Source organism: Mya arenaria, chromosome 14, assembly GCF_026914265.1.
Source record: "Mya arenaria isolate MELC-2E11 chromosome 14, ASM2691426v1".
NCBI lineage: Eukaryota > Metazoa > Mollusca > Bivalvia > Myida > Myidae > Mya > Mya arenaria.
Window position 1 is genome coordinate 42,721,847 of NC_069135.1, and position 24,236 is coordinate 42,746,082.

General features: G+C 35.2%; 1 protein-coding gene across 2 annotated transcripts; it reads left to right on the top strand.

Moving 5' to 3' along the window:
* The first annotated feature begins 440 nt into the window (after positions 1–440).
* Positions 441–22,786, top strand: LOC128217740 (leukotriene A-4 hydrolase-like). Of its 2 annotated transcripts, XM_052925094.1 has the most exons (19): positions 525–559; positions 996–1,130; positions 2,516–2,576; positions 10,875–11,059; positions 11,858–11,994; positions 13,186–13,297; positions 14,396–14,464; positions 14,869–15,020; positions 15,826–15,898; positions 16,377–16,517; positions 16,791–16,885; positions 17,283–17,397; positions 17,690–17,834; positions 18,717–18,820; positions 19,737–19,813; positions 20,297–20,447; positions 20,753–20,835; positions 21,456–21,560; positions 22,219–22,786. In XM_052925094.1, the coding sequence occupies exons 4-19, from the start codon at positions 10,898–10,900 to the stop codon at positions 22,337–22,339; spliced, it is 1,842 nt and encodes a 613-aa protein (XP_052781054.1). In that variant the 5' UTR covers positions 525–559; positions 996–1,130; positions 2,516–2,576; positions 10,875–10,897; the 3' UTR covers positions 22,340–22,786. The 2 variants fall into 2 exon arrangements, with proteins under 2 accessions (XP_052781053.1, XP_052781054.1); XM_052925093.1 differs by lacking the exon at positions 996–1,130 and having other exon boundaries at positions 441–559.
* The last annotated feature ends 1,450 nt before the right edge of the window (positions 22,787–24,236 follow it).

Here is a 24,236-nt window from a genome sequence, read left to right on the forward strand (position 1 = left end):
ACTTAATATAATGTAACAGTGAGGCAGAAAAAAAGGGAAAAAGTAAAATTATATGGTTAAACCCCGACAATATAACATAAATACTGTATAATAGCATTCAAACAGATAAAGTTGCTCTCTGTTATTAAAAAAGTAATTGAATACATGTCTGTAGTAGGTATGTTGTAAGCATATAATATAATATGATATAATATAATATATAACATGACAAAAAAACTAGATTAGAAATGCTCTCTTACTGGTATCATGAATAATTACAAGGCAGTAAAGCAAACTATGCTAGACTAACAGATAACACTCGACCTGATCGATAAACCAGTATAGACCAGTTTAACAGTTTCGCACTACACTGAGGAACAAAGGTTAGCTAAGGATATCATCTTCTTGTTTAAATACTATTTAAGCCACGTTCGGATTCGATTCGGTGGTAGTGATTGGAGCGACGTTTGATGAGTAGAGGGCCATCGGAAGTCTATGTGCTATCGATTTGTTTCTTCTGAGATAAGACTGGAGACTGGTAGTAAAGCTGACTTCTGAGTTTAGTGAGATCTTCTTTAAGGTAAAGTTTAGTTTAAACATATTTTATTGCATGACGATACATTTACACAGTACGTATATGCTGAAGATAACAACAAAGAAACAGATATGATGAAGATAACAACAACAACAAAAAACAGTGTAATATAACAAATTAAGCTTACGTTCATATAAATGACATGTAAATGGATTGGGCCACGAGTTTTTCCGGCAACATCAGTTACGGCCCTTTCCCAAAACGTCACACAAGAAGCAAATTGATTACGTTGTCACCTAAACTATGAAACCAAATGTAACATTTCATGGATTTATGTAATGTTCATACACATAGGAATGAGAATAATGTGTTCTATAACTATGAGAAAAATGATTTCTAATTAATAGATCGTGTAATTAAGGTAAACACCATTTTAACCAATGTTTCAGATTTGATTTGCATGTGTACATCTTGTTGCCAGCCCTGTCACTAACAAACTTGATGATTATGCCGTGAGGTTTGGTGCGCATATTTCTGGCTCCATTGTTGTCAGCGACAGTGCCAGTAACAACATCACTGAACTCCGCCGCTTTTTAAGGAGGTCTGACAAGCCTAGGTACGGCAGCGATCAATTTTATCCAAGGACAGACCAATTTCATTAGCACTTGAGATTTCTATCACTAGTTTGTCTTAACTTTCGCCGTCGTCCTCAATAACCCCAATCAATCGTAGGCAGTTTCGTCGGCTATATTGTTCAAGGCGATCCTGCCTTGAATCAGCGTTAAGAAGTTTGGTTTCTAGTTCGCAGACTCTGGATTTGAGCGATGAGATTTGCGAGTGCACTAACTTTAGCGTTAATACACTGCAGTACACCATCTACGTATGTATGGTTTTAACCATAACAGGCATTTGTTCCTGAAAATGTTTTTTGGATGAGGTACCTAATTTTTACAAAGTCTTCATTTCTGAAGTTACTTAGTTCCACCAGGTCCGACATATCTGCGTGATCACTATTGGGTTCTGAATCGCCGGAGTGTTCACGGCCATGCTTTGACTCGTAAGGGTGATGTACGATCTCGTTTGCCTGTACTGGTTTTTCAATGGAGTTATATTTGTTCCAGCAAGTTTGCAAGCACTGCTGGATGCTTTTAGCCATTATTCTGTTAAATGGTGTTTAAAAATAAATGTTAATAAAAGTAAGATTTGTGGTTTTGGAAAAAAAAACGGAAGCGAGCTAGAAACGTACAATTCTACACCAACAATGAATTGGTGAATATAGTGGATAACTTTAATTATCTTGGTTTTAACTTTCATTATACGGGCAATGTGTCATATGCAGTAAACGTATTGAAGATATTTGATATATTTAAAATATGTTAAACAAACTATGCTTATATCTGAGATGAATAAAATTACAATGAACAAGAGATTTAACATACAAAAACACATACATTTAATTAGGTAATAAACGCCTAAGTCATACTGTGTTATAACAATTAACTTACTCACATGTAACAGAGAGGCAGAAAAAAGTGTTCACAAAAATAAAATAACGTAATTAAACTCCCGACACAATAACACAACTACTGTATTATAACATTTGAACAGATAAATTTGCACTCTGTAATTAAACATAAAAAGTAATTAAATATGACAAGAAATGTCGGTGAAGTATGTATGTTGTAGTCATATATAATATAATATATAACATGTCAAAAAACTAGATTAGAAATGCTCTCTAACTGGTATTCTAAATCAAAACAAGTCAGTAAAGCAATTAATATCATAACATCATGGAACGCCTGACCTGGTCGATAAACCAGTATAGACCAGTTTAACAGTTTCGCACTACACTGCGGAACAATAGTTAGCTACGGATACCCTCTTCTTGTTTAAATGCTATTAAGTCACGTTCGGATTCGATTCGGTGGTAATAGTTAAAGCGTCTTTTGATGATTATAGTGCCATCAAAAGTCCATGTGCTATCGATTTCTTTTTCAGAGATAAACACTCGAGACTGTTAGTAAAGCTGACTTCTGGGTTTAGTGAGATCTTCATTAAGGTAACGTTTAAACATATTTTATTGCATGACGATACATTTACACAATGTATGATGAAAATAACAACAAAGAAACAGAAACAGTGCAATTATCAAAGCTTACGTTCATATAAATGACATGCCAAGGGATTTGGCCACAAGTTTTTCCAACATCAGTTACGACCCTTTCCCAAAACGTCACATGAGAAGCAAAAATGATAACGTTGTCAAATAAACTATGAAACCAAATGTAACATTTCATGAAGTTATGTAATGTTTATACACATAAGAATAAGAATAATGTGTTACGAGAAAAGTGATTTCTAATTAATAGATCGTGTTATTAAGGTAAACACCATTATAACCAGTATTTTTCAGTTTTGATTTGCATGTGTACAACTTTTTGCGGGCCCTGTAACTAACAAACTTGATGATTATGTCGCGAGGTTTGGTGCGCATATTTCTGGCTCCATTGTTATCAGCGACCGTGCCAGTAACCAGTATAATGGGTAGATAATCCAGACCAAGTCAAAGACAAAGTGCCAATCGTAACAACTCGGCCATCTCCGGCAAGCTTCGAGATTATAAGTATCTTCCATGGCCGAGAGTGTAAGATAGGTTCATTCTCCCACCTCAGATAAGTAGATCCAATAATTTAACCATGCTAGATATTCTTTTTTCCCACCTCATATAAGTAGACACGCAATTTCAATAAGTAAGTGCAATTAGTGGCGCCTCAAATTTACCAGAGACGTTTTGTACCCTGCGTACAAACTTAAACTGCCAAAATGCACTACGGCCCATGGTCTATTCAGACCACCAAGTTTAAATATCTAGTCTATATTTAAAAATATCAGCTCAATGTTACAATTTTGACATGTTCGTTACTGTCGCCAAACCACAATACTCAACATATAACAGTTTTGTTTTGTTTTATCTATGGTACCACCAGTACACACATTTAACTCTTTAATTGTACCAATGTAAAGCAGAAAACGTAACGCGTGGATTTGACCAAATTTATTCTATATATCTGTTCATAACAAAACTGTTTTCATAAAAACAAATATTCAAATATTTAAAAAACATGTTCGTTACCGCTCATAGAAATAGCTACACGATACTAACCTATTGATTATAATTGATATTAAAGCATTTTCATATAACTACTATCAAAGCTTAATAAATTAAGCTTAACATGGTATTTGTTTTTAGTAAATGTATAATAGAAAATGTAATAGAAAAAACTTATCATGGTCGAACGACTTCAAAACGACATGTTCGTTACCTGCATTATTTATATTAAGAACACATACGCATGTTTTATAACATTATCAATGCAAAATACATATAATTTTTATTAATAACTACAAAGACACAACAACATTTGTGCAACATATGTTTTTATGCGAAACATCTCCAAAAAACAATGAAATTGGAAGATTCCGTTACTGACAGATTCGTTACCACTCCGTTACCGAGTACTCATAACTTTCGCAAATGGATGCTACTGTACAGTATCTATCAAAACAATTAAATTACGTCATTCAGTTTGACGATATGACGTAACAAAATGGCGATTTAACATGAGCCTGACTTGTTTTGAAAGAATTTTTCATATTCCACAGAAACAGAGGTAAGTCACTTATAGTATCCAATATTTGTGTTAGATATACTGTTATATCGCTGATCGATAATAACTCCATAAACCATATGATATCAATATTTTTGCTGCTATATAAATGTGCATGATGCATGGGGATGATATTGATGTGACATGTTCGTTACGAAACGGTAACGAACATTTCACCATAAAACCGCCTTTTCTTAGAGTTATAAGAAGTAGTTTTACTACAATAAAACAAATTAATTATACGGATGAACATTCAAGAATACATTGTGTATCTAAATTTAATTTATTTGATTCGATGTAAAAACCCAATATTATCGAGCTACTGTTTTCAGAGCACCAGTGTTTATAAAATGCAATATATGTTTAGTGCATATATTATGTACGGATTTTTTCTTGAACTAGCGATCAATATGTCCCTTAAAGTATTACAGTCTTATTGAAATATATTAAATGTCTTGAAATTGACTGATATACGCACATGCAGATGTATTAATTCCCTGAATAGCATGCCTTAACAAAAGTAACGAACAAGTCATCCCGGAGTAACGAACATTTCAGAGTTTTAACTTCGTAATTTTATTGGTGCGACCCCATTTATCTTTTCAGAAATGGTCAAGTCCAGAGCTGAAATTCAAAAGGCGTATCGACAGCGGTTAAAGGAAAAGAATAACGAACAATATCTGACAAAAGAACGAGAGAGGCGGAAACGAACCTATGTTTCAAATAGTGAGCTTTCAAAGGGGAAAAGAGAGCAGCGTAACAAGAAAAACAGAGATTATTTGAAACAATATCGCCACAACAAAAAAGAAGCAGAAGCACTGTTAAGAAATGCCCAAAATCCAGTTGGAAATGAAATAGAGCCTCCAAGCACTAGTGGTTATGAGAGTCCCTTCAGATGAACGTAACAGATTGTTACAGGTTAGAATGAACTTTCCACAAAGAGCAAATGGCCCAAGAATGCGAATGTCGAAGCTGAAGAAAGCCAAAACAGATATGAAGGCATTGAAAGAGAATTATGAAAATTTGAAACGCAAGTATCGCAGCACACTGCGTACAATGCAAAGGACAAAGCGGAAAGCATGTTCAAGTCCTAGTACTCCAAGATCAAAAGCTGCGAGACTAGTGCAACATTTGAAACTTACCCCTGAACAAGGTACCAGAGTGCAAAAAGAGCTCGTTTTTGCGAATGCCATCTGCGATGAGATCAGTTTATCAGCCCGAAAAGCACCAGTCAAGACCAAGAAAATTCTACAAAACCTGGTAGCTGGTAAGGTTATGAGAACGTACAGGGTACTAAGTAGATTTGGTGCGAAAACCGGCATGAGTAGAAATACGATGGCGAAGGTCAATTCGAAAAGCGTTGAAATTGAGAAGATCGGCCGTTATAGAGATGTAGCAAACCAAAGAAAAAAGTGATAGAGTTCCTTCAACGAGATGATAATTCTCGGAATATGCCCGGCAAAGCAGACTGCGTGAAATCTGAAGATGGATTGAAAACCCAAAAGTGAGTTCTCACTGATTACCTCTCATCGTTGTATCAAAAGTTTCTCAGTGAAAACCCAGGTATCAAATTGTCGTTCACATCTTTCTGCAGAATCCGCCCACAGTACATTCTTCTGACGTCCTTAATCACAAGGGACACCTGCTTGTGTACCAGACACCAGAACATGTCGATGACACTAAAGGCAGCTAAAAGACAAAATATAGACACGCCAGTGAATGGGGAAAAGATGTTTGAACGAAAAGTTGAAATAGTTAAGGATATTGAGAACAATATAACATCAGAGACAATTGTTGTTGGCCAATGGAAACGTGTACAGACCGAAGTTAAAGGACAGAAGAAATCCGTAATGAAAAAAGTAGACTCCGAGATGACAAAGGCAGAGTTTGTCAAGCACGTCACATCACAGGCTGATGACTTTGATGAACATGTCACGAGAATTAAGACGCAGTACAAAGAAATGCAACGATTGAAGGAAAATTTACCCGAGAATCATTGTATTGTGCATATGGATTTTAGCGAGAATTACTCATGCAAGTCTGTCCAGGAAATCCAGTCAGCATACTGGAATCAAACCAGTGTCACTCTACATCCTATAGTGATTTATTTCAAGTCAACAGGCTCCGATGAAATATTTCACAAGAGTATAGTTGTTGTATCAGATGAAATGGGACATAACGCTGGAACAGTGTTAACTTTCATTGATAAACTGATACCGGAAGTAAAACTGATTAATCCTGCAACCAAATGCATCCACTACTGGACGGACAGTCCGACTTCCCAATACAGATACCAAGTGATCTTCCACAGTATAGCCAGCCACAACACTATCTATGGGATAGAAGCAACATGGAATTATTGGGAAGCCGGACACGGTAAAGGTCCCTGTGATGGACTTGGGGCCGATGGTGCTGTAAAAACTGGAAAGGTTGCCATACAAGATCCATCGGACTTTTACGCGTGGACACAGTCTACTCATTGCACCATGAAAAAAGTACAGTTTATATTCGTATCAACTGAATGTTGTCAAGAGAAAGCTATTGTGATAGCTAAACTTCAGCTAAAGCCTATCACTGGAACAATGCAGCTTCACGCAGTCAAAGGAAAGAGCCAGTATATTGTTACTGTACGTAACACTAGCTGTTATTGCGACGTGTGCATCATCTCGGCTAGATCCACATGTAACACGTGGAGAAATGAAAGCATTGAACTGAAACCTAAACTCGTGTCTTAAGTGTCAAAACCCTCACCATCCGACAAGATTAAAGAAGACAACACTGCCTCTTTAATTCCTATATCAAGCACCCAAGAGTCTGATAACAGTGTACCAGTTCCTAGTTCCAGCACAGCTAGAAAAGTACCACAAATAAAAGAAAATGACTATATAGCTGCTGTTTATCTCGAGAATTGGTACATTGGTAAAGTAAAGTATGTTGACGCGGACGACAAAACTGTAGAAGTATCCTTCCTGGAAAAGAAGAAAAAGTCTTACCAATGGCCAGCAAAACCAGACGTTATATGGGTGGAAAACAGTGATATCCTTTGCAAAGTATCAGCCCCTTTGCCATATGGCAAATCGAAACGCATGCTGGTGTTAGACCCAACCGATACCAAGCTGGTAGAAGAATTGTTTAACCAACGTTAAATGGCATGGTTGTATTTGACGTGTTCGTTACAACTGAATTGCACAAGTTGTGTTATTAATTATCTCCAAAAGAAATACACACTATGACTGTATTTGCCATATTTCGGTGGCTCTAGAAACTTAGTATCAATAATAAGTGATCATATAAGTGATAGCAGAATAACAATGAACATTTTATTTGATACAAACTAGTTGGTAACGTACATTTCAATATTTTGATAATTTTTATGATATGATTTGAGTTAGAGTTTTTTAAAACATGTATGCTACAAACTTACACTTAAGTTCTATGACCAGTGTGTGTAAGTTTCTACACAGTTATGTGAACATGAGGCTGGACTTGGTAGAACTTGTGTCATTCTTATCACGAATGTCACATAAATCTCATTGTCATCAAAATTTTGCAGTTTTTTTCATCAAGTTGGCATGATAATGTTTCAAAAGACTCTGTTTATCTATCGATAACAATTATATACACAAACGATACCACGTTTAAGATCTGTTACATGTTTGTACATCTATATCTGTCTTAGGTACATACTTCAGTTGCTTTGAAATGTTCGTTACAATTACCTTGTGTCGAAACATGATAACATGTGTCAGTATTTTATTTGTTTATAATCTGAACTATACATTTTTATATGATTAAGTATTGAAAGGTTATAGAAAATATAGTTCACATTGTGTTTTTAAGAGAAATTAGATCTTGTTAATGAAACCGAATAAGAAAGAAGTTGTCGTGTATTGCACATATTGAAATAATGTATGCTAACTAAAGTGTTATCTCAATGTAACGGACATTTCCTATGGGAAAATGTTTTGGGGTTGTATATTTCCATCACACATAAAAAAGTTTTATTTGTTTGATGTTCGAAAGGTTTTGAATTTGTGTAGTTAAAAGTTGATAGATTCATGTTTTGCCAATAAAACAGCAATTTACAGACATGTTTGTATGTGTTTTTAATATATATGAAGCGCACTTACTTATTGAAAATGCGTGAGATCCAATAATTTAACCATGCTAGATATTCTTATCTTGCCTACGGGCGAAGATAAAATGCCCGTATGGAACTCCTGTTACCACATTGTAATTACCTCCCTTGTTGAAGACTGTCGTCAGTAGCATCAAGGAAATCTTGTCTTATAGTAATATTTAGAACGCTAATTAATTATTTCTCGCTTCAAATGTCACCATAAAACAGTAGCACCATTCAAGAAATAATGCTTCATTCTCCTTAGAACTATTTAAAAAGACCGATTTGACTATTAACATTAACTGGATCACTGCGCGTATATCCATGACAACCACGTGCTATCGCATATCCATACGCAATTATTTTCACTAAGCAAAAAGAGTTCCAGCAAAAAATACATTTTTACTTAATTTTGTTTAACTGAGGTGGGAGAAAGAGCATCTACCATAGCCGCTCGTATAAGATAGGTTCATCCCGACCCTCGCGCAGGGTGTTGTGCGGAAACTCGGTAAACCTCGTTTCCGCAAAACGCTCTACGCTCGGGTCGGAATATAAGTATCTTCCATGGCCAAGAGTGTAAGATAGGTTCATTCCGACCCGAGCGTTGGATATAATAAGAATATCTAGCATGGTTAAATTATTGGATCTATTTATCTGAGGTGGGAGAAAGATATATATTGATACTAGCCGAGGTGGCCTTGTGGTTAAGGCGTCCGCCTGTGGAGCGGTAGGTCGTGGGTTCGATCCCGGACCGCGTCATACCAAAATACTTTGAAAGCTGGTACAAGTAGCTCCCTTGCCTGGCGCTCGGCATTTAAAGGGTAGAGCTTGGAAAATTGGTGTACTCAGTACTGGTTCAGCCCAGGAAAGTTGTATCCGGTGTATCGGTGCTTTACACCGAGCACGTTAAAGAACCAAAAGGTCTCTTCGCAAAGAGCTATAGGATATCGCACCCGGATCTCTTGTATCTCACTCTGTTTCTTCAAGTCTTCCAATGTCTGGATTTGACTGCGAATTGCTCTCACTTCTATCTCATGTCACTTATGGCATTTAAACACAATTTAAGTCGTGATGGCGTCACGGCGGGGTCAAGCCATAATGCAGCCAATGGGCGCGGGCAGACCTTGATAAAGCCATAATGCAGCCAATGAGCGCGGGCAGACCTTGATAAACTCAAATAAACAAACAAACAACGAGGAGTTCCGATTGACAAAGTGCCTCTCTTGTCGCGGTTTGCAAAAACATTGAGTGCTAAAATATTAAGATACATTATAGGCAGTTTAAATGAATTTGTATTGCTTTTATTTGAACAACTGAATTTTCGTTTATTTTATTTTGGCTGCTGCTGATCAAACCTTTATCTACACATTTGGTACTGTACGTCTGTGAACTGGTCAACCCGGATAGTGGACTTACCGAATTACGCTAAATTACCGAAAGACGAAGATAATGACCCGAAGATAATTACCGTAAAACGCAAGAAAGTTACCGAAATACGCCTTATATATAGACAATTGTTTTTACATTAAAATTCAGTATAGAGTACTTCCAAGAACACATCTTTTTTAACATTCAGACCAAAAGATTACCCTAGGGGCCAAATTGCTCGAATCAAATAGTTCGACTGGCTGAAACTGCAGTCCAAACAAAGGTAACTGTGGACCTGATAACATTCATATATAATTTACACACACAAACAAAAAGACATTTTAAAGAAAATATGTACTTATTCATTCGTCAAATGGAATTTATCCAATATGTCAGTGTCTCCCGTCATCAACCGAAAGACATTTTAATGTGGCAGTTAAAATGAAAATGAACTATGATTGAAAATGATCTTAATCATATTCTTATAGAAATATACTGTATAATCAATGAACAGCATACGAAAAATTTAGGAAAATGTTCGAAACAATTTTGGGTGAGGTTGAAGGTGTCATTAAAATAATTATTTTATTATTTCTATCAACTAACTTAGATCTTTAGATACAGTACAGTAAGGTCTTTCAAATACAGAAAAAATATTAAAATTATTAAACGGGGAAGAATTCTTGTTCAATTACATTTGCTTAGTTATAGAAAATATAATGCTTACCACATCCAATTCACTAAACCAGATTGAGATACGAAATATGATCAATTACCAGTGATCATAACCACCTGCTATCGGAGGTGATGTTTAAAACCACACCATAATCACTCGAATTATGACACCCTACAAATGAAACTACTTCAGAAATTCACCAGTTCACTGTGTGTTTTTTTATTATTTAATTTTAATGTGTAGAAAACTAAAAAATTGCAGACTTATTTTCATGAGGTATGAGTTATATTGTAATCTTTATTTTGGTACAAAATGTATATTAAATCAACTTGCATTAAAAGTTTTTGTATTGCTTTGCTTTTGTCAACATAAAAACTTCACATATTTAGCAAAAATAATGCTAAATTCTTTTCTCAGAGTCCCAGGGCCCTTCGATGTTTAAAAGTTTTAATGTACCTTTAGACGAAAATTTCTCTCTCTCTCTCTATATATATATATATATATATATAAATTTATATATTTCAGAAAACCTGTGTAACATTCCCACAATGTCTGCCCTAAGTCAGACGGATCCGTCCTCTTTTTCCAATCCTGAAGATGTGCTAGTGGAACACATACATCTAGATCTCACTGTCTGTTTTGCGAAGCACACTCTGTCAGGATCGGTCCAGCTCAAGCTGAAGAGGGTTAAGCCTGAGGCCGAGTTTGTGGTAAATATGGTTTTTAGATTGTGTTTTAGCTTGTGCATAGAGCATTACACGGGCAGTTTTCTGTAGTGTTATGGTCTTATTTGATGCGCTTTTACATTTTATTAATTTGAAACTCTTAAAGACACATTTGTTAGGCGACTATAAATTTATTGCTAGATTTTCATCCCTTCCTCTGCTCCTTAAATTTTATTGACTCATATAAAAATGTTGGAATTGGGTCTATACTTGTGTATCGACCTGTACTGTCTGGGAACGGCGTTTATTCATACCAGCCGTGTTGATATAACAATCACATTTAAAAAAAAATGTTACGCAAATGTTTGTGTTTCGGCTAGAAACACATGTATATGGTCCGTAATGCAATAAGAAAGAGCATAAACACAGTTAATGGTAAAACAGTCATCTAAGAAAGATAAGAAATAAAATGTTTCCACCCGCCCTCTTTAAAAAAAAAATCTAGCTATTATTTGGTATTGGCCTTATTTTATTAATTCAAAAATGGGTTTTACAGTGGTCGAAATTAGCACAAGCCCTATACTGGTAACATGCTTTCCAGGCTTGCGCAAATTCTTGATACTATGTAGAAGGGCTTGTCAAAGACTTTAATTCCTAGAACAAGTGTCAGATTAAAAGACCTGGTATTGTTCATCCAAAAGCCAAATGTGATAACTAGTTCAGACTTAGCATTCCACTACTACAAACTAACAATACAATGGTCAATTGCAAAACATTGCTTTATTGAAACTCAGCTTTTTGTTTTTCTTAAAAATTAACATTGCATTATTTTTTGCCATACAGGTATTAGATACACGTGGCATAACAGTGACGTCAGTGGTTGATCTGGAAAGTGCAGAAAAGATCCAATACACCCTCGCAGAAAAAGTAGCCGTCTTTGGTTCTAAATTGACCATTAGATTGACCAACAGGAAACCAGAGTAGGTCTTCAGCAGCCAATCATATAAAAGTTTGATGAGTTGTCCACAGGTTATCTTTAGGCTAGTTTTTTCACTTAAATGATTTGATTGGTGAAGGATAATAAATGGTTAAGTTTTGACTAATCATTAGTCATGTTGGCTGTCTTTGGCTCAACCAAAGAATTGACAAGTTTTCTAGGTATACTACCGGTCAGACATTTTGTTTTCTGACCCTTTTTCAAGGTATTTTTTTTTTAATCATGCAGACTTTTTACAATTTCCAGCTGGAATTCGTTCCAAATTCCTGATTTTTGTTATAAACGCTACCAGTTTTGGCCCCCCCAAAAATATTTCTCCTAAACATTTTGCTAACTCCGTCCCTGCCAATCTATACAGTAGATTGCTTCATTTTTGTGTCCATTTCATTAGTAATATCCTGTTGTATATTCAGAACTTGAGAAAACACAATTTTATAACTTAACAATGGAAATGAAAACTTCTTACTTTAGAGGCATTAGTGTGAGGGTTATATATTCTGATTAATTAATCCCTTCAAATAAGTTGCTAACAGATGAAGAAATACGCATGTACTGTCAACCTTTCATAAGGTTTGAACAACCTTGCGTTCAGTAGACATGTTTATGTTTGCTGTTTGGTTCCCCGCTTGCAGTGTATGCGCTGCTTTGCAACAGGAATTCAAAACGTTTGCTAGCATTTTGTAAATGCTCGATGCTCACCTTACTGAACACACTGCAGATCTTCTCTTTACGACCATTATCATTATTTAAGGATTGAACACTTTTTTTCTTGTGTTTTTGCTTTATGAAAGCAGTAGGGCACGCTAGCATGTTTTATGAAGCACGCTACTGCTTCTTGGTAATTTGCTCTCTTGCCCTACTGTGTTTATAAAGCATAACAGAAGCATATTATGATTAAAAATTAGCAGTATGCTCTGCAACAAAGTGTTTGTTCTTAAAACAAATGTAACCGACAACATACGTTTGTAAAAAAGAATAGCTGATATTTGGTAGGTCATATATATTTGATTAAGTGATGTCGCGTTAGTCCAATTTGAGCACAATATTGAAATAAGCAATGACATTTTAACTCCTTGCGTGTTAAACAATATAGAATCAAGTTTTTCTTTTACAAAGGACTAGGTGAATCTGAATCTTATGCCTTAACAGTGGCTGAGTGCCTATTCTTTTGCAGGCACACCATAGAGATAACCTATGAGACATCTCGGGAATGCTCCGCCCTTCAGTGGCTGAGACCTGAACAGACAGCGGGGAAGAGGCAGCCATTTCTCTTTAGCCAATGTGAGGTAGGATTTGTTATGTTTAATTTGATTGACTTTATGAGTGTGAGGTAGGGTTTAAGCTTTGTTGGAGTTGCAGTTCATGAGTTCATGAGTGAATGGACTTTATGAGTGTGAGGTAGGGTTTAAGCTTTGTTGGAGATGAAGTTCATGAGTTCATGAGTGGATGGACTTCATGAGTGTGAGTTCTGCTATTTTGAGTTTTAGTTAAAAAGACTACATGGATGTGAGGTAAGGATTGTGTTATGCTTAATTGTTAATGGTTGTTTTTACTGAAAAATATCTTGAGTGCTTTTTGCTCCAGTAACTCATCTCTAAACTGGTGATGTGAAAAAGGAAAGTTTTCCTCCCACCTCAGATAAGAAGATCCAATAATTTAACCATGCTAGAAATTCTTATCTTGCCCACGGGTGAAGATAAAAGGCCTGTATGGAACTCCTTTTTAATGGTCACCACATTGTAATTACCTTCCTTGTTGAAGACTGTCGTCTGTAGCATCATGGATACCTTGTCTTGTGGCAATCATTAGAATGCTACTTAATTATTTCTCGCTTCAAATGTCACCATAAAACAGTTTTCACGCGTCTTTCAAGAAATAATGCTTCACTCTCCTTAGAACTATTTAAGACCGATTTTACTATTAACATAATCTGAATCACTGCACACATATCCTTGACAACCACAAATTATCGCATATTCATACAAAATTACTTTCACTAAGCACAAAAGAGTTCCAGAAAAAAAAATCATTTTTAATTTTGTTTAACTGAGGTGGGAGAAAAAGCATCTACCATAGAAGATGCTTATAATCTCTTTTGATAATGTGAAATAGGGTTTGTGTTTAAAGTTTAAAAGGCTTTTAAGTTTGTGCTCAGAAAATGGATCATTTAAAACCCTATTAGAACTCTAAATGTTCAAAAGACTAGTCGTCATATTAGAAGAAAAGAAATATACAGTTTTTCAAAGTCAAGCATTCAAAAACAACTAAAAAGCCATTTTTTTTAGATCTCTATTTTTGGCGAATCACATCTAGATTTAATTGAAATGATTTAATTTTAGTAGATCTGAGTTTAATTGTTGCTCTGATCATTCGTTTACTTTCAGGCTATTCACTGCAGAAGTATGGTTCCATGCCAAGATACGCCCTCTGTCAAAGCCCCATACACGGCTAAGGTAAGTTCTACCTGCAAAATGCACATACTTGTATTCTTGCTTAAATATTAGACAACATTCTCAATTGTTTCCTAATGAAACAACAAATGCAAGTTTAACAATCTGTTAATTCAGTAACAAAATATTAAATTACTGTTTGAAATCATTAATTTGTGTACTTAACAGTTTAAGGTTCTAAAACATATTTAAGTAAAATTTTTACTTTAATCCACTTTTAGTGTTAAACATTTATTGCAAGATTTAGTAAACTTTAAGAGGCTATGGAGACACAAAACAATTCTGTACGATGTTGTAACAACCTTTTGATGCTTAAGTCAAACTAAATGTTCTGTTCTGATTATCGCTGAGAAAAGAAAGACCAACACAATTTTAGAATATCTTACTATTTAATGTTTGTTTTTCAGATTAAAGCTCCGTCGGTTGTGAAGGTCCTGATGAGTGCGTTGTTGGAGGGATCGGAAAAGACTGAGGATGGACAGATGGTGCACAGCTTCCGCCAGAACCACCCAATGCCGAGCTACGGCATTGCCATTGTGGTTGGAGATATTGTGTCCAAGTAGGGAGTAAAGATAGATAGACTATTAACAAATGAAAGTAAATCTTCTAGGTTGCCTTGAGTTAATGTGAAAAATAACATTGTCAAAATATTTAAGTCTTTCTCACTGTAAACACTTGAACATAATATGTTTTGTTTCTTTTATACCGGTAAGTATTGTCTCAAATTATGGATTAAGTGGTTACTTAATAGAGAAAAGGCTGAAATTGATTCACCTTTGTGACAAACAGTGTGAATTATAAACTTAACATTATAAAAATGTGTTCAGGTTTTCTCACAAAATTGAGAATACTTACATTTGGGGAGAAGCAACAACGATATATATACATTTTTTTTTACTTTCACTGACATTTAAGGTTTTTGACTAACATTGCCAAAAAAGACCGATGTTTAAGATTTCATCAAGGGGTTTAGCTGCAATAGTGTGTACCCGTTTATTTTAGATAATAATTTATTAATAATAATTGAAGTCATACCGAGAAATAATCTTGGTGAAAACCGTGTTATATTTATGTTATATTTGTATTTAGTTACAACAACTGAACTTTAAGTAGCTTTTAAGTTGAATCACACCCGAGGAATCAAAATCACTTAACATGTTGCAAACTGTGATGTTCCTATGAATTTAAGATTTTTGAAGTCGCGTCCAAAATCCTGAGAGATGAGTGAAATGGCACCCAGTACTGGTGTACTTTTTAGAGGCCTGGAGACGTTGTATTGTGTGAGAGACAGACACCTTTACCATTAGACCACTCTCATCCTCTATTTATTCCCTTATATGTAAATGAATGTGTTTGTTTTTCAGAGAAATTGGTCCTCGCAGTAAAGTCTGGGCGGAGCCTGAATTTATAGAAGCTGCTGCTTATGAATTTGCAGAGGTATTTTAGGCCAAGAAAATTAAACTTGAGGTTCTCCAGCACTTTTTTGAAAAATATTGAACAATTTCATGTAAGTGTACTTCAGGCTGTTAAAAATGGTAAATGAGTAAGTTTACACCTAAAAATAGATTTATCATCAACAAATATTTTTTAAAAATATTTATGAATAATAGTTAACCATTGGTTTCCAAATGTTCATGTTTTGCAGCTTAAAAATCCAAATATCTTCATATCAGATAAAACACACACACACACACAATAATTATTTTTTTAGATCATCAAAATTTATATAAAAAATTGGAATCTGTGTGTGTGTGTGTGTGTTTATCTGATATCAAGATATTTGGATTTTTAATATAACCAGGTTATATTAAAATCATAATAAGAGTGAAGTAATGAAATGTTAAATGGATATGGACAAATGTACGCAATAGTAAATTTATTAACGGTTAAAGCTAAATACTGTACTGCATTTCAGACAGAGAGCATGTTACAAGCAGCGGAGAGCTTGTTGGGGCCGTATGTGTGGGGTCATTACGACCTGCTATTACTGCCCCCTTCTTTCCCCTATGGTGGGATGGAAAACCCCTGCCTCACTTTTGTAACGCCAACACTGCTGGTAAGAATTTAAAAATAGTTTTGGTCACACAATATTTTAGGCGGTCTCGGGCTTGATAGGTCTATACTGATCTACCTATTCCTTGTTGGATTGAAAACTTTTGTCTGCAATTCTAATACAGCTGGTACATTGATTCGAGATTTTAAAAAGAATTGGATGAATATCTTTTTGTGTAGCATCTATCTAGTTGAATATTAAAATAACCATTCCTCATTCTTTGATCATATCTCGCTGTTGATGAAAGCTTAATATGGTGACATAAGGCCTTTTCAGGCTGGTGATCGTTCGCTAGCTGATGTGGTGGCTCACGAGATCGCACATAGCTGGACCGGCAATCTCGTTACCAATGCATCATGGTCAGACTTCTGGTAAGCTCATTTTCACTACTATCAGCTATAGAAGCAGTTCAATATTTCTCATTGATAGCCTGCAAGAACTTCATTGTTTAGCAATTTCAATTAATTCAGTTTAATTTAAGTTCAAACAACTATAAAAAAAATTATGAGCTTAGCCATTTGCTTGTGATATTTTTTTTTGTGTGTGTGTGTGTGTTTTTTGTAGTGGGTTATTAAGGTACTGGCTTATATTTCACAACTGTTTAATCCAATTTTAAGTATTAAATTATGTTTGCCCTCTGTTGTAAGGTTGATTGAGAGTTTCACTGTGTTTGTATAGAAAAATAAAGCCTGTGAAGTCTACAGTCAGTTCCTAGCTAGTAGAGGTAAGAAAATTCTTTTTGAAAAAATGTTTGCTGTCTGTTCGAAGGTTGAACGAGGGTTTTACGGTATTTGTGGAGAGGAAGATTGTGAGTCGACTAAAGGACAGTGAGGTCTACAGACAGTTCCTAGCCAGTAGGGGCTGGAGAATACTCACAGAAACTGTAAGTGTATTAACTATAATGATTCATTTTAGTGTTACAAATTTATATTTATGCCTGATTAAGAACAAAACTAGACCGTTGGTAAATGAATGATACTTGCCAGTCTCCTATTAAGAGTTATTAAAAAGTCTATTTATGGAGATATCAACTTTGTTATATTTTAATAATATTTTGTAAACAAGCTAAATATATGTAACAGTTATGAGCAGATCAGGATGAGGCTGTGTAGTATGGCTTGTGCAATCAGACGGTTAGAACACACAAAAACCTCCCACAATTTTATGTTTTCTAGATAAAGCAGTTAGGTGCGGAGAACAACTTCACGTGCCTCGTGCCGGACATGCTAGGAGTGGATCCAGATGAAGCGTTCTCGTCTGTTCCGTATGAGAAGGGACAGGCCTTCCTTTTCTATTTGGAACAGCTGCTTGGAGGCCCTGGTATTTATGTTCTACTTACATGTATTGTTATTTAAAGAAAAAAACAAACAGTTCAAATGACTCCACACAGCATTTACCCCCCCCCCCTTTGCTGTACAATGAATACTGTCATCAAGCATATCATGTGGTAATGGTAAAAATCATGTGACCATGTTCATTATCTTGAAAATCCTTTTTTGTTTCAATAACATTTTAAAGCTGCACTCTCACAGATTGACTGTTTTGACAACTTTTTCTTATTTTTTGTCTTCGAATGAACCAATCTTTGCATGAATATCTGGAAACCAGTGATTTAAGACTGGTGACAAAACAACAGGTCGCATTTTTAATACCTATGTTCGAAAATTGAAGTTTTGTGGCATAAAGTGTTTTTAACGCTTTAAGTAAGATAAGTTTTTCGGCATAAAACACCAATTATGAAGGTTAATATGAAAAACTGCATTTTGATTCTATGTGAGCAATCTTTGCATGAATATCTGGAAACCAGTGATTTAAGACTGGTGACGAAACAACAGGTCGCATTTTTAATATCTATGTTCGAAAATTGAAGTTTTGTGGCATAAAACACCAATTTTGAAGGTTAATATGAAAAACTGCATTTTGGTTCTATGTGAACATATCACTGGTTCTCAGACATTTACTCCAAAATTGGCTCATTCCAATTTTGTCAAAATGGGCCATCTGTGAGAGTGCAGCTTTAACTTATAATATGAAATTTAAAGTCTAAACAGAATGAATTTCTTTAAGAAGGGAATATCTGAAATTCAGCTGTTTTTCGTATACATTGTAGCAAAGATCTCGACACATCAAGGGAGATCACTGAGTAGGAGATTGATTTGTGTACATGTATTAATAAAATGCTGATGTAATTTTTCTTTTCAGAGGTTTTTGAGAAATACCTGAGGGCATATATTGACAAGTTCAAGGGAAAGTCTGTCAACACTGCAGACTGGAAGGCCTTCCTTCTTGAATATTTCGACTCAGAGGTATGCAAAAGGAACAAAATTATTTTTTTGGTAAAATATTATAGCTCAGTATTTTTTTTTTAAAGATATTCAAATGAAACTTTGTACACATTCACAGTTCACACATGTAAAGCAAGGCACATACCTTTGGTTTAAGTAATTGTCAAGTTGTGCTCCTTATTGACTGAAAAAAGCTGACAAGTGTTGGTATTTTGCAGTTTAATATATTTTACAACGATTGTGAAAAAAGTTATGCCAACTTACACTTAGTCACTCTCGATGGCATGAAGTAACGTGAAAGTGTGGTCTTGTGTTGTGCGGGAAACCAGAGCACCTGGAGCAAACCTGATTGTCCAGCTTGGTGATCACTAACCAAACTCACATGCGCTCAGGCCGGGTATCAAACCCAGGTCGCCTTGGTGAGAAGCGAGCGCGCTAACAAGTGTGCTAACTGGACAACCATTGCAACCATTCATTTTGTAATTCAGGCCTTCAAAAAGTTTAGGATATCATCCAAAACAGAAAGCATGCAGTGTGTCATGAAAGGATTCTGTTCTGTTTGTACAACAAACATATGAAAATACACAAGAAAAATGTCTTTAAATAATAAATGCATATTAATAAATTTGATGAAAACTAAGCAGATTTGAAATAATCGTTGTCAAAAGTAATGCAATTTTCTTCCAGGGCTATTCCTTTAAAACTTACAATGCACCCTAGGAGGCCAAAATAAAGATGGTTCCCGTACATATTTTACTTCTATAGATTTTAACAAACTTCTTAAGGGTAACGGTCCAATTTAAAATTGCCTTCCTGTGATGGGTTTAAAGTACTTAGTATCTTATAACTACAGTCCCCTGATCTACCTGTACACATATAATATGCATGCATAAATTAAATTGTTATTACAAGAAATCAACATACCCTTTCATTGTAGGAAGATGCTGGAAAACTAGCTACAGTGGACTGGCAGGGCTGGATGTATGAACCTGGAATACCTCCACAAAAACCTGTGTATGTATATATTCTTGGTATATCTTATCAATTGGTCATTTCTTTTAAAAATACATTTTAGCTTGTCTGTTTTTCGAACACCTTGAGGTATTGTCATAACCTGGTGTTGTTGATGTTGGCGGCAGGGCTTTATACACACTTTAAACCTTTGTCATGATTCTAAAAAACCGTTTAAGATATTAATGAAAGTTAGTGCTCATGTTGTCAGGTACAGTACACATGCGTAGCAAGGTATATACCTCTGGTCTTGATGATTGTTAGTTATGCCTTTATTTAAAAAAAAATAAACAGGCACTTATTGCCAACGGCTTAGGGTGCTGTAGTTTCATTTCATGTTCAAAAGACAATATGCAAATACCAGAAAAAATTTTAAGAGTATTAATTGTCAGGTCATTTAAAGCGTTATAGTTTGCCACTACGTTTTTAAGATATTTGTGGGTACATGTATCCTGAAATCGCGCAATAGACTTGTTATTTTTGCAGGTATGACACAAGCCTGGTTGAGAATTGTGAGGAATTACGCAATCGCTGGCTGGGTGTGTCGGATGACCAGCTGACACAGTTCACTCTCTCTGATATTGAGGACTTTCAGCCTATGCAGATTGAACAGTTTCTGTCGGGATTTGCTGATCATGTATTTACAAACACTTCTTTTGTACCCCCCCCCCCAAATCTCAGATTTTTCCCCTTTCAATTCACTTGTTTATTATCTTTTTGATGGGATTATTGTGTGACAAAGTTAGTCTATATTTAAACCATAGTTTTGATAAAATGTTTTGCGGATACATGTTCTACATATGTGCAGGTAACAAAACATTTTGAACTGCTTTTCTTTATTATCTTATTAATTGGCTATTTCTTTTTAAAAAAACATTTTAATACTAATCATTGGAGCACAATGCAGTTCAATGATTCAATGATGTTTTAATTGTTTTGCAGGATCCCATATCATGTGCTAAGGTGAAACACATGGGAGAGGTTTACAAATTGAACACCGTCACAAATGCAGAAATAAAATTCAGGTACATTTGTGGAGGCAAAACAGCAAACTTTGAAGTTGTCAAAGCAAAAACCCATATATATATATGTATTATGTTTCTATATGCAGTAATTGCATTATTGCACTAGGGTAGCAATGTGTAGTTAGCTAGCATATTCATTTTTGTGGTCTACATGTATACAAATGCTGTAAATGGCTGAGCTAATAGAATCAATCTTTGTTTTCCAAAAGTAAATGTATCTTCTGTCAACAAAATTGATCTACAGAAAGTTAAGCAAAGCAAGCAGCAACTCGACATGTGATATATTTGTTTTATTTGTCTGTCCATTGCAATTATGAAAATACTTGTTGCTGCAGCATATTATATACATCTGGGTCAGATATCCACATGTCACAGTTTGGCTAGTTAGCACATACAGGCAATTTGATTGGTCAACAGTCATTCTTGGATAAAAATTGACCAATCAAAAACACATGGCTTACTTTAACCAAGCCAAAGAATAAACCAGGTTGACACAATTGACTGCTGATGGCTAAGATTGTGTACTTAGGCACATTATGATACCATCTTTAATGAGGACATCAGAACAAATAATTATTCAATTTTGTATTTTCAAAATTAAGACTTCTCTCGGCTTTCAGATGGCTGCGACTCTGTATACAAGCACATCATGAACCAATCATTGATGAGGCTCTCCAGTTTGTTTCTGATCAGGGAAGGATGAAATTCGTCCAGCCAGTGTACAGGTAAAGTTTGGGACTTTTCCAGTGGTTTATAGAGATTTTATAATCAGTGAAATAAAATGATTTTTCACTGTTTTAATTAATGAAATAACATTATGATATTTATCACTGTTTTGAAACTTTAGCCCACTCTCAATTCCAAATTGAATGGCACATACAGGACTTGGACTCAGACTGAAGACCTCATTTTTGAAGTTATGTTGTTTGCATACAATTTGGCTTGAATTTCTAAAAAACATCAACTGACTGTCAGTTAAGATCCTTTTAAGGCATATAGTAAAAAGAAAAATTGTTTGTTTTATCGCAACATAGCACAATATTTCAACTCGTGAACACAATAGTAAATATTTTACTAGTGGCTATCGGGGAAAAATATATTACGATCTTCAATTGAAACCAACAACAATTATCGTCTCTGTATACTGTGCAATATTCATTCTGGCTGTGGTGTTATTTTGCCAATATACTTTTGCTTCATTCTTCGACAATTTCTCTCAAGCCACTACGCTTAATATAATTTTGTTTAATTTTTCATATTTTCGAGTTTGTGAAAACAATTTAAAAAAATACAAGAATTATGCGATTGTTTTTTGGTATAAGGTATTATTACCCATTGTTTGCTCCTTCATTGTGAAAGCACTAAGACTTGTTTTAACTTCAGGGACCTGTATAAATGGTCGGCCAGCAGACAGAGAGCAAAAGACAACTTCCTAGCTCATAGAAACGAGATGCACAACATTACAGTGGCTAAATTGGAGAAGATCTTAGATGTAAAGAAATAGAGGAGGAAATAGTTTTAAGAAAAAAAACAGAGTGTTAGAATTGAACAATCAATGAAATTCAGGTATGAAAAACTACAGGTAGATGTGAAAATGTGAATTCTTTGTCAGTCCTTTAGGAATAGTATAAATGAATATAAATGAAGCTGCTGGACCATTTACACTTAAAACTTCCTCGCTCATAGAAACAAGATGCTGAATATCACAGAGAAACAAAGAAAATGGAAACTATGGGTGTTAAGACATTTTGCTAGACTCTCCTTGGCATAATAATAAAAAAAATGATATAGCTGCTTAGACGAAATTCCTTATTCTTGTACATAAAATAACAACATAGTTCATAGAAATGAGATGCACACTGTCACAATGGCCAAATTCAAAGCTAGGGAGAGACTTGGAATTGTACAAATAAATGAGAGGAAAGCTGTGCATATATTTATACTCAACTCAACTCAACTTTATTCAGTACATAAAGGCCTCCGGCCCAAAATACATACTATAATATATACATCATTAATTACAATACAGTGGTGTCATTGCTTAATACAAATTGTTTACAAACTTCAATCTGCTATTTTTAACAAGTAAAAAATAAATATTGCCACTTGTCGAATAACAAAACTATTATCTGACTTTAGGAGTCTGTAAAAGGCATGTAGGTCAGATCGACCCGTGTACCAGCTAAATAAAAACTGATTTCTTAAAGTAGAGAACCTTGGGCATATGAAAAACACACGAAATTCATCTTCTAATAAAAGCCTGTTCTCGTTGATTAAGCAGGACGCACATATTCTGTCGTTTCTGTCTATGTTAAGATGTCGGCCAACTTCAATATTTAACCGGTGACTTGAACACCTAAATCGCGCGAGCGCACGGACAAATTTATGTGACAAGTTTATGGAAAGATATTTTTCCGGATTTAGTAAGAATTTAACATGTTTATAGAGATCGCATCTTGAAGATGAATTAACGTTGTCGTGCCATTCCTGAGTCATACAGTCGATTAAGCGAAGTTTAAATTGCGCGTTGAAAGTATTAATGTCGCCTACGTCTTGCCATAGCCAGACGTAGCCAAATCCATACTGAAATAATATTTCTCTAACTTTTGTTACCCAATTTAATCTTCCAATATCGTCTTGACGTTGTAATATCACGTAACAATGTTTAGGGTAGCGATGGTTTTGCATATGCAGAATTTTACACCAGTATTTTATACATTTTGAATAATATATCACGCAAAGTGGAGCACGACCACATTCACCTAGTGCCATACAATTATTAGTACTTATATTTAGACCGAGATTTTTTTTACAGAACGAACTTTGAGCTAGTTCGATTTCAGGGGCGTAACTACAACCTCAGATTTCTGTTCCATATGTCAGAATGGGGACCAACAGTTTAAAAAGTTCCTTGTTATTAAAACGACCAAACGGTCTTTCATAAGATTTGATAGCGAAAACTGCTTTCCTGGCCTGCAATGTTAACTGGTGTTTTGCATCTGACCAAGAAAGTTGGGGGGGGGGGGGGGTAAAAAGTAGACCCATATATTTATACATAGAGGTTGCCTTAACATGTTGACCTTTGTATAACCAAGTTTCATAATTTCTCAACGAACCGCCGTTTCGAAATACAATGATATTTGTTTTCTTTAAGTTAACAGTCATTTCAGCGTTATCACAATATTCCGATATACGGTTAAGTTGCAATTGTAAGTTAATCGCGGTTTCTGCGCAATTTGCTACGTCGTCAGCGAATAGCAGACTTATAATGTCGGGAATATCATTTGTTATGAAAATTCCTCTATTAAAATTTTCCCTTAAATAAGAACAGAGGTCGTTTATATATAGACTAAAAATTATCGGCGAACTCAAATCTCCTTGTCTGGTACCGATGTTGCAAG